Here is an 11478-nt window from a genome sequence, read left to right as displayed (position 1 = left end):
TTGTGAGAGAAAGTTACTAGGTGGGGTTGCCAGATTGTGGTAATTAAATTTTATGGTTTACTCAGGTGATTTAATAATGAGTGTAAATATATTTGTGTAGTGAGGATATTGCTTATCTGGCAACGCTGTGCGAGTGCGGTTAGAATTTGTACTGGGAGTGTTGAATGTAGTGTAACTGGTAGAAACAGTCGGTCAATCTGGCAACCCGTACATAGACTATAAATAGGCGCTGCAGTGGAGCTTCATGAGTGGGTCGCGTGAAGCACAAAGCAGCTCTTCCGAATAGACTGGGAACTCCAACACTACAGAATGGCACCGAAGAAGGTCTGTATTATCGGTTCTGGCAACTGGTGAGTACCTGTGTGTGTGTGTGTGTGTGTGTAAGGGAGCGAAATCTGCACCAACACGGTTCACCTTACAATGTCGCCGTTTATAATAGGTTATAAATAAGGAGTGATGGACGAGTCGCGGAAGAATCGATTCTTTTCAACGACTCTTTTGAGACTGAATTGTTAAAGGATTATAACTGGTTAAGTGAGGAATAATAATTAATTAATAGAGGTTTATTTTTTCCCATTTATTTAATTAAAAAAATTTTTTACCAATTAAAATGACCTTATTTTTAAATAACAATTATAGTGTAAATTGTGTATAAATGAAATATATGATTTTATTTAAGTCTGGTTATTTAATTGAGCTTAAAGGTTTTATACACTATACCTTAGTATGAATTAAGACCTGCTTTGCTACATGATTTGTTATGTAAAAGTCCCTAGTAATTTAATTATTATTATAATAATGCAAAATAAATTATTTTTAACCATACAAACTAATGAGCACTAAATATTTTTATTTTTTATATTTCTTTCTTTTTTTTATATTATTTTTAAATCTGTCAAGTGTGGTTAATATATTAAAGCATTAACGACTTGAGCAGTTTGTACCAGTTAGCAACTTATAGTAATTTAGGTTGTTTATTCATGCTCAATATTTTTTGGAATAAAAAATATAACAGTTCACCAATAAAAATAACATTTAAATAAAAATATAATTACAATGGTAAAAAAAATCTCGGTTGTTAATCGTTTTAAATGTGGTATTTAACATTTATGTAGTAATTGTATTTAATGTGGTTACTGTGAAAGTCTAAAAGAAACTATACAAACCAAACGAATCAAAGTTCAAGAGTTCGGATCTGAATTGTTTGTTCGGATGAATCGATTCAGTAAAGTGATTCCTAGCATTACCCTTTAGATTTACAGTTGCTGAGTAATGCTCAGAGACAGAAGGCATGACTGCACACCCTGACTATAAACCTATCAGCAACCAGTTTACATACATTCTAGTGTCTTTTTACAGGGAAAAGAAAGCTTATGCTGCTGGTGTTTTGTGTTTTTGGATTTTCATGACTCATATTTGCTTTCTGCAAGATATCAATGAGGCAGGATGTCAAAGTCTGTCATTGTGTACAAAGAACAGGCATTACGTCTGACACAGCACGCTCAGTATGACACTGATTACACCTGATTAGACCTTCTCTATTTGAAAATAACCCAGTTTTTTTCTTATGTTTGGAACATTTGTGTGTCTACGACAAATAAGCATGAATAGAAGTAGATTGATTTTCTAACGCATGTCTGGAAAGGCTGAAATTCTTAGCATTACTGCCTCACAGCTCCTGGGTCAGGTGTCCTGGGTGATGTTTTCTGTGCAGTTGATTTTCTTTAAGGTTCTCAGATTTCTTCACATTACAAGGATCAAAATAGAAATCGTTTTTCTTTTCTTTTAATGCTAATTCTGATGGGGTTTTAGATCAAAATCAGTAGAGTTGCACAACAAAAGTGTTGTGAATTCCACTTCTTTATGTATCGGAGTAAATTATTAAACATTGCAAGTAGAAACAAAAAGCTCTGTGTAATTTCGAAATATGGAATATAATAGAATATGGAATAGAATATTCGAGTCTGTGATTTATTTTATTTGAATGATTTTTGTATTTTTTCTATAGCACTGGTGGAAACTACAACTCATCAAAAAAATCATCATATCACTGAATTCAAACTTAAAGACATAAAATTACATTAATAATATAAACAATATTTCAGTTCCCCAAAGATTTCATGTTATTTTTGTGATAGTTGCAGGGTTTTTTGTTTTTTTTTTTTGGAAAACTTTTTAAATGGGTCAAATTGCAAGCACATTTAAACTCTTACCAGTGAAGACACATGTAATTACTTTCTATAATAGCTCTACTCATGTTTGACGCATCAAAGAGAGCTGATATGTGTTATGATGTCACATGACATTTACATTTCTGCCATTTAGCAGACGCCCTTATTCAGAGTGGCATACATTTTATTTCAATTTATACAGCTGAGCAATTGAGCGTTACGGGCCTTTCTCAGGTGCCCAGCAGTGGCAGCTTGGTGGACCTGGGATTCGAACCCATGACCTTCCGATCAGTAGTCCAACACCTTAACCACTGAGCTCCCACATCCCTTGACAGCATGGCTTGGCACAGATTTGCAGAAAATCTGTGGTAATCTTTAAAAATTGCAAGATCCTCCCAATATTGTGGAGTTTGCTTGATTGTGAGTTAATATCAGTGACTGGACAATACTGCATGTATTACATACATATGCATATACATATAATACATTGAATAGTTGCAAAGTTTTCACGAAGCATTCTGGGCTCAGGGTGACCATGAATGCAACATCAAGAACCCCTGCTTAAATTCAAGCCTAAGGAAATGGTATTTTATATCAAGTCCCACATTATAGCATATCACATTTCCACACAAGCTTCTAATTCCTAAAATACATTTCAAAATTCTGAGCTGAAATGTTATGTCTCCTTTGATCCATGACCATGCTGCTGAAATGGCAGTAATGATTAAACCCTTCTGCATTGCATCATGACTTGTGTGTGAGGTAAACTTGCTACTCTGTGGGTCCAAGACTTGAGGCATTTCTCAGACATTATTTTTTGCAAAACCTAGTTTTGAAATAGCTATAAATCACTTACGTCTATCAATTTTTCTTGACATCTTAAGGACAGTGTTGTGAGGAATAAATTTCCTTATTCTGAAAGTTTACAAAAGTATTAACCTAATCAGTCCAGGTCACTTTTCATACTTCTTAGTTGTTTGGTTTTCTTTATTCTGCTTTTACTATAGCTATTTTCCTAAGCTGACTGGCATGTTTTTTACCTGGTCTGTTAGCTGGTTAACCAGTAAGAACATATTCCTGAAAAAACTTTACTCCAGTATTAAATTTGGATTCCATGCTCATTAATTTGCTTCTCACCATTATCCTTTGACTCCTTTGATACACAGGTTGTTTTTACCTCCGGTAGTTTTTTCACCATTCATAATAATTGCAAGAAAGGTTTTCCGAAGAAGCTTTATAGTCATTTCCTGAACTGGTCATGTCTGCTTTAGGCTCAGTTAGTGATTATGAAGCTAATAAAAGGAAATTGCTGCTTATCTGGTTTTTAACAGCCAACAGATACAGAGATAGATCACAGATTGATCAGCAAAACATTGGCTACTGATGACATGCTTGGTAATAATGTAGCCCAAGCATTACAAATGCTGAGAGAAAATAGACGAGCCTAATATTTCCTCATGGAGACATTGTTTACAAGAATGAATAAAAGATGTGCTACCGAAGTCTGTTGGCATGAAACAGAGTCAGGTTGCTTGCATCATATTCTGGACCCTCCATCATCAACATGCAGAAGAAACTGCTATAATTGTTAGAATATCACGTAACTGGAAGAAATATTATTATTTAGGCACAGGCTCCCCATGACCCGAGGTAGTTCGGATAAAAGCGGTAGAAAATGAATGAATTATGAATTTTTTTTTATTTTTTTATCTATAATGCTTTAATACCCTAGAATGGTTTTGTATAACAAAAAAAAATAATCAGCAGTCCAGGTACTTTATGATCAAAAGTATGTAGACTATGTCATTGTATTCCAATGATGTGGCTTTAATATGCTTTATTGTTATAATAGATTCCAATCTTCTGGGAAGACTTTCGGTTCGAGTTTGGGAATTTCTTCCAACTGATTATCGAGACTGGGCGAGTTACGGTTCATCCAAAAGGTGTTCAGTGGGGTTCAGGTCATGAAATGTGCAAAAAAAAAGTTTAAAGCTATAGTAAAGAAAAGACATTCTAGACGATCATATGCCTTGAAATTTGTGGTAAAAGGTTGACATATAGGTACCATGGTGATTATATCGAAGGTCATTCCTTATTATCCCAAAAAGAACACTAGGAACATTGTGATGTCAATGCAGGGAGGTTTCATATTTCCAAGATTAAAGGTTTTGTTCATTCACAGGGGTTCTGCCATTGCCAAGATCGTTGGATCCAACACTGCCAAGTTTGCCACGTTTGAGGACACGGTGAACATGTGGGTGTTTGAAGAAATGGTGAACGGACGCAAACTCACAGAATTTATCAACATGGAGCATGAGAATGTCAAATACCTACCAGGACATAAGCTGCCTCCTAACGTGGTATGACAGACCTGCTTACTGCTCATAATATATCATAACTGCCAAACTACACGGAAATTAAAATGAGTGAGTTAAAAATCCAAGTTTAGCTCCAAGTTATTAAGGGTTAATGGTCTTTCTTGGTGGTCCAACAGTTGGTCACAGGCAGTTCTGCGTATAAACTATAAATTAAAGAATGAGTGGTGTCGTAACCTTTAGTATGAAAGACATGGAAAATCCATAGAAAATCATAACGATTCATCCTTTACCTGTCTTAACTAGTATTTATTTTGACCAAATCATTGGAGAAAGTCTTATGTATTACAAATGAAAGAGCAGCTACTACACTAAACGCTAATGAGAAAGCTATAAGTGGCTTTATGTTTCCATTAGCATTAGCATGATCATGCTAATTATCAGCAGCATTTAAGACAGTCAAATAGTAACTAGCAATAGCTTATACAGTAGGTGAACTGAAAATCTTATACAGTAGGTGAACTGAAAATTCAGCTGAGGTGAAAGCAACTTGAACTTTCGTCCTGATATCTTTTATACTGACGAGCAAAGATAAAAGCAAAGTAACATTATGACAGCTAGTGCTATCCGTAAACAAAAAGGTTCATCTGGTTTTATACGTGTAGGATGGAGTATACGTTTTTTGATAAGTCTTTCCCCTCTTAGGTCTGATAATAGGCTAGTGAGTGGGAACAGGCTACAACTGCACAACTATAACACCGAATACATGAATTAATAAACTTCTCAGCGCCCTGCTGCTAGTAGTATCTTTAGTAACATGGTGACCCAGGACTAAAATTGTTTTCAACAGGAAATTTACATTACAACAATCTTGGTCTGAAAAACATTTAAGTTATGTTGATTGTGAAGGAATATTATGTATATTACTGTAGTATAACGTCTACATTATCTATATTACTCCTCATTTATCTGATTTACTGTTTAATATGCTAAATCATCAGGCTAAACACATTTGTACTTCTGCTCTTTGCTCGTTGGGAAAAACAATTATTTAAGTTGTAAATTTGTTCTCTTTTCCAGGTGGCTGTTCCAGATCTATTAGAAGCCGTGAAAGGTGCAGACATTCTTATCTTTGTAATCCCACACCAGTTTGTAAAGAGAACTTGCGACACAATCAAAGGTCACATCAAGTCGGATGCGGTGGGCATGTCCCTAATCAAGGCAAGCGCTCACACTGTCATGTGGACTGTCATGTTATCTCACTTATTGTGTGGTATTTAAAAACAATTGCCAACAGATTTAACTGAATTCAATGTTTTGAATTCAGTTTACAGCAATTTAATGCTTTGATTTGAATTTTTGCTTTTACCCCAGTGCAATGCGGGAGCTGACCCATAGTTTTTTCCAGAAACTCATGCCCAAACTTTTATCAAGAGACAATGTTTTGCTACGTTTTTAATTAATCCAGCAAGAATTTTCAATGGTTATATATTTTAGTTCGAAGTGCAACCAAGTTATCTGCATAGCTTCCAGCTTTCTGGTAATTTCTGGTATAATTCATCCTTTTCAATTAGGGATTCATGATCTAATGTTTGCTGTGTAAGGTAGTGTATCTGACAACTAGATTTTAAAGTTGTCCAACATGACATGTTTTCTAGGCTGATTGGCATCTCTAAATAGCCTGTTGTGTGTGTCTCTGCCTGTGATAGACTGGCATCCTGTCCAGATGCCAGTCTATCACAGGGTGTACCCTGCCATGTGCCCTGGCCCTTATATGTCTCCTGGGACGGGCTCCAGGTTCACCATGACCCAGGAGGATAAGCAGTGTAAAGAATGGATGGGATGCGATTTGAATTTAAAAGGTGTTAAAACTGTAGAGCACATCTTTTAGTTCAGGATATAACATACCATAAATAAATATGTAAAAGACCTACCAAGCCTTACACATTTTGTATAGGAGCTAAACATCAGGCTATTTTTCATGATACAAATGGCAAATGAGTCAATTGACATTTGTGCAGCTGTTTTCAATCTCCTCCTCTTCCTCATTTGACACTAATAATGGTTTCTGTTTTTTTTTTTCTTACTTTTGTTCTGTTACCTGCTCCAGGGTGTTGATGAGGGTCCAGATGGGTTGAAACTCATTTCTGATGTCATCAAGGAGAAGCTGGGTATAAATATGACTGTGCTAATGGGAGCCAACCTGGCCAATGAGGTGGCTGAGGGCAAATTCTGTGAGACTACAATTGGTAAGTAAGCAAAAATGTCCATTATCCATGAAATTCTTGAATAATTGGCAAAATATCTGTGCTATATGTATAAAACACTTCAGGATGTGCTGTTATAAGAAAATAATCATTCAGTTTGGTAATGGCTACTATAAGAATAATCAGTTTGGTAATGGCTACTATAAGACCCTCCCAGTCTAGACTATTTTCCTATTATAGCACACCCAGAAGTGTTTTATTTATCAATACACAATATCTAGCTAGTGCATTGGTGTAGGATTTGGTGTACTAATCTGTGTCAAACCCATCAGGCTGTAAAAGTAAAGAACACGGGCCACTGCTGAAGGAACTCATGCAGACAATGAACTTTCGTGTTACAGTAGTGGAAGAGTCGGATGTTGTAGAGATTTGTGGAGCTTTGAAGGTACCCTTGATTGATTCACCTAAACTAGGGAAGTAAGAAAATATATCTGTGCATGGTTGTATATAAAAGAGATGTGATTTTTAAAAGACCAGACAAACAGGAAGTTATGGCTATGTAATTTCCTTCCAGAACATTGTGGCAGTTGGCGCAGGTTTCTGCGACGGACTTGGCTTCGGTGATAACACCAAAGCAGCTGTAATCCGTTTGGGTCTGATGGAGATGATTGCTTTTGCACGTATCTTCTGCACATCCAGTACTGTCTCCCCTGCCACCTTCCTGGAGAGCTGTGGTGTTGCTGACCTAATCACCACCTGCTATGGAGGACGCAACCGTAAAATCGGTGAGGCTTTCGCCAAAACCGGCAAGGTAAGTCATGTCTTTGTTGTTACTTGGCTTCTAATTAATTATTGGTTACTTTTACTGGATATCTGTCTGATGCCTGATTGAGAAAAATATGTGATTCTGCCATCTTTAGTCAATTGAAGAGCTGGAGAAGGAGATGCTGAATGGGCAGAAGCTTCAGGGTCCAGCCACTGCAGCTGAAGTGAACCACATTCTCAAACACAAAAACCTGGTGGACAAGTGAGTGTCCATGTAACTCATCAATAAGCGAAAACATCCATAATGAAGCCACTACCAGGCTGTGTTTTGAAAAATCAGACTCTTACCTTGGTCATTTCCAGCATGGTGCCTTGGTTTTTCTGGACTGGTGTCCCATCCAGGGTGCATTACAAACTTTTGGAATTTTTATCGCTCCTTTATAAAACAATGGCCCAATGCAGGCATGAACTTCTCCTTCAAAAGGTTTTGATGATTTGTGGTCTTGATTTTGACCCTGCCTTACTTTCATTTGGATTTGATATTGACAATACTTTGACCAATATAATACCCGATCTAGGCTATTCTGGACTGGTGTACCATTCACGGTGTATTCCTGAATAGGTGTGGTAGCCTAGTGGTTAAGGTGCTAGACTACTAATAGGGCTACCCTAACCCCAGAAGTTTGATTCCCACGTCCACCAAGCTGCCACTGCTCGGTCCCTGAGTAAGGCCCTTAACCCTCAATTGCTTTGTTTTTTTTGTTTTTTTTTTTAAAAAGGAGATAAAATGTAAGTCACTCTTTATAAGGGTGTCTGCTCAATGCTGGAAATGTAAATGTAAATGTATTCCTCACTTGGCTCAGTCTTGGGCATTGATCTTACTAGTGTTGGTCTTAATTGCTTCTTCTTAAAAATCTAGCCTAAACATTGGGCACATGAATGCATAAATCCAATGGCCAATATTGACGCGGTCATGCTTACATTTGGACTCGACTAGAGCTTTGCTCACCTGGTTTTTGAGGTTTTTTCACATCTCTTTTGGTCTTGGATTTGCAGCTTTTTGGCTGACAGTTTACATTAATGCACAGTGTAAATGATGTTAAATACATCTATTTTTTGTTTCTCTATTTTTACGTGGTAATACTTAACTTTCTTATGATATATTTGTAACATATTTTAACTATACTGATGTTCAGATTTACCACTTTCCCTGTTTTGCTGTATATTTATTGTTCTTTTCAGATTTCCTCTGTTCAACGCAGTGTATCAGATCTGCTTCCAGGGCCATCCAGTGAAAGAGTTCATCAGCTGCTTGCAGAATCACCCAGAACACATGTAACAACATCCTGAATCATGATAAGGTTTGTCTAGTTAAAAAGCTACTACTAATCTAGTTGGGGAGTTGGGGCTGTCTTCACCGTGCCTATATTTCTAACTGAGGAAAGAAGAATCTGAACTAGGGCTAACCTGAATGTCTGAACTTCATTTTTAAAGAAAGCCTTACGCCAACACCTAAATCACCCTGTCTATGTTGTTAAGTAAGATTTTAACCTACGATTTTTTGTTTTGTAAATGTGTCTTAACTGAGATATGTACTAACTGTATTCATGTAGCTGCTCTTGAGTGAGTAAGCTGCTTTGTTACACTACTGTGTGTGCTGACAGAATCTAAAGGAGTGTGGATTTAAGTGCCTTAAATGTTTTTTACCTGAATATTCATCCTGCTCAGTTGTTCATTTGTTTTCTGTTCAAGGCGAAACATTAAAAGTAACTCTACACACTAATACAAAGTGTACATCCCTGCTTTTACAATCTGGTTTATTTTTGATTGAATGTGTATTCTGGCGCAAACATAAAATACTGTCATTTTGAAAAATTATTTAAACTGAATCGGTTCCAGTTTATTTGTTTATATGGGCTTTATATCATGATGTATGCAGTAAGATGGTAAACAATTGAACATTATTAACTCATGTATGAATCTGTAACTTTGACTGTGTGCATGCACTCAGATACACACTGCGAGCATGACATACGATTCTTGCTCCACATGCCCTCGGGTGTCATCTAAAACTCTTCACCTTTAGCAGCTCCAAGCTTCATCCTTTGACCTTTATTAGTCACGACGAAGCACTGAAGCACTGTACATGTAGACCTGGTACTAGGATAATACATTTTCTTATACATCCTTCTTATGTTTACAGATTATTCACACTTCAGATGAACAAATATATGACTACACAGTAACACTAAATAAATCTCATTATTATTATAGCTTTTCTCTTCTGCACTATAATTAACATGTGAAAATACAATGGCTTGCATAAGCTTCCACTGCCTCCCCCTTAAACCTTTCTACATTATTATTAGTGAAACATAAATAAGTTAAAAGACAGAAATAAAAAAAAATGTGATTGCATAAGTATTCACCCCATTGAGATAAGATAAGATAATCCTTTATTTGACCCACATCAGGGAAATTTGCAGTAGCGAAAGAACAAGATAAAGATAATATGAACGCAAGGTGAAATTTTAAAAATATTATAGAGTGACATAAAAGATGGTCATCTAAATAATAAAAACCCACTAAATTCTATATAAAGCTTTGAAATTAGTTCTGGTGGAACTTGTTACCATCAGTCACAGAACTGTGCTTTTTTTTAGTTGTACTTTTTTTGTACAAAACTAAAAAAAGTAACACATGGTCTCAAGTGTAATGGCGTAATTCGTCTTTACGGCGATCTTCTGTGAAGACCGAGGAGCTATCAAAACATGTCCGGGACAAAGTTTTTGAACGTGGAAAAATATAATCAGAGTTGAGACATGATTCTTTGTTTGTTTTAAAAAAAAACACACAATTTAATGGATGCAACAAATGTTAGTAAACATCTAGATATGCAAACAGTGTAATGTCATAAAATCTAGGTTAAGTCCATTTTAGTAACCTGGGTAAAAGTTTAAAGTGGTGAATACTTAAGTAAATATGTTGATAAAAATCAATGCATGCAATATTTATAAGTGAATCCTAACTAATAGTAACTAATTAGTTACTAGTGACAACAGCCGTAATAACTTATTAAACAATGCATTGTACAATAGCGATAGTTTGCATACCTGGACAGATATAAATTTTAATGTAGCATAAAGGTACACGGTCAGGTGTCAGACTGTGAGACTGTCAGGATCACAAAACTGACACTCCCACATTCACGGATAAGAACTCTGTGTGCACAACTCGACCCATTAGTTGGAGGTTTTCTCATTGGCATTAGCATAAATGTAGTTTTACAACATTTACATTTGTGGCATTTAGCAGACTCCCTTATCCAGAGTTACTTATGATTTTATTTCAATTTATACAACTGAGCAATTGAGAATTAAGGGCTTTGCTCAGGGGCCCAGCAGTAGCAGCTTTGTGGACCTGGGATTTAAACTCATGACCTTCTGATCAGTAGTCTGAACACCTTAACCACTACTGCCACATCCCCCCACGTTACTGTGTGCTTATTTGTGACAAAGACAAAGAAGCATTGTGAATAATATACCTGTTATTAATTTTACCTTGGATAGTCTACTGGCTAGAGGAACTGTGTTTGGATCCTCTGCCTTATGGATCTTCACAATGTGTATCAAATCTATCTGACTGTAATCCTGTGAATACTTTATGGGCTGCCCTTCCAATGGCACAGCTATTAATACTGCTTTCTATCAGGCAAAGTTAGAGCTATAATTAGAGGAGTGTGGAAAGACCAATGAACGTTAAAGGAGACCCACAACACTCACAAATATCAGATACTCAATTCATTCAGTGATTTGTTCATTTATTCATTTAGCATATCTTATTATTTGTTATTACATTGTCATGAAATGTTCTGCCTCTGATTGAATTTATCAAGTTTTAACCAATTTTTAAAAATATATTTAAATATACATAAGCAAGCAGAAGATTTGAATGCATGTTCGTAATTGCAAGAGAGGGGATTTATGTGTAATAACAGGCGATAGTTCTGTACAACTCGAC

The 11478-nt window shown here is 36.1% G+C and overlaps 1 protein-coding gene across 2 annotated transcripts; it reads left to right on the top strand.

Moving 5' to 3' along the window:
* Window positions 1–177: 177 nt before the first annotated feature.
* Window positions 178–9347, top strand: gpd1b (glycerol-3-phosphate dehydrogenase 1b). Of its 2 annotated transcripts, none has more exons than XM_047807301.1 (8): window positions 178–324; window positions 4354–4531; window positions 5567–5707; window positions 6597–6735; window positions 7026–7138; window positions 7268–7504; window positions 7614–7720; window positions 8701–9347. In XM_047807301.1, exons 2-8 carry the CDS (start codon window positions 4424–4426, stop codon window positions 8795–8797), a joined length of 942 nt encoding a protein of 313 aa, XP_047663257.1. In that variant the 5' UTR covers window positions 178–324; window positions 4354–4423; the 3' UTR covers window positions 8798–9347. The 2 variants fall into 2 exon arrangements, with proteins under 2 accessions (XP_047663257.1, XP_026996533.2); XM_027140732.2 differs by having other exon boundaries at window positions 193–350.
* Window positions 9348–11478: the final 2131 nt, after the last annotated feature.

Source organism: Tachysurus fulvidraco, chromosome 2 (assembly GCF_022655615.1).
Source record: "Tachysurus fulvidraco isolate hzauxx_2018 chromosome 2, HZAU_PFXX_2.0, whole genome shotgun sequence".
Taxonomy (NCBI): Eukaryota; Metazoa; Chordata; class Actinopteri; order Siluriformes; family Bagridae; genus Tachysurus; species Tachysurus fulvidraco.
This window is presented reverse-complemented; position numbering and strand designations above follow the sequence as displayed.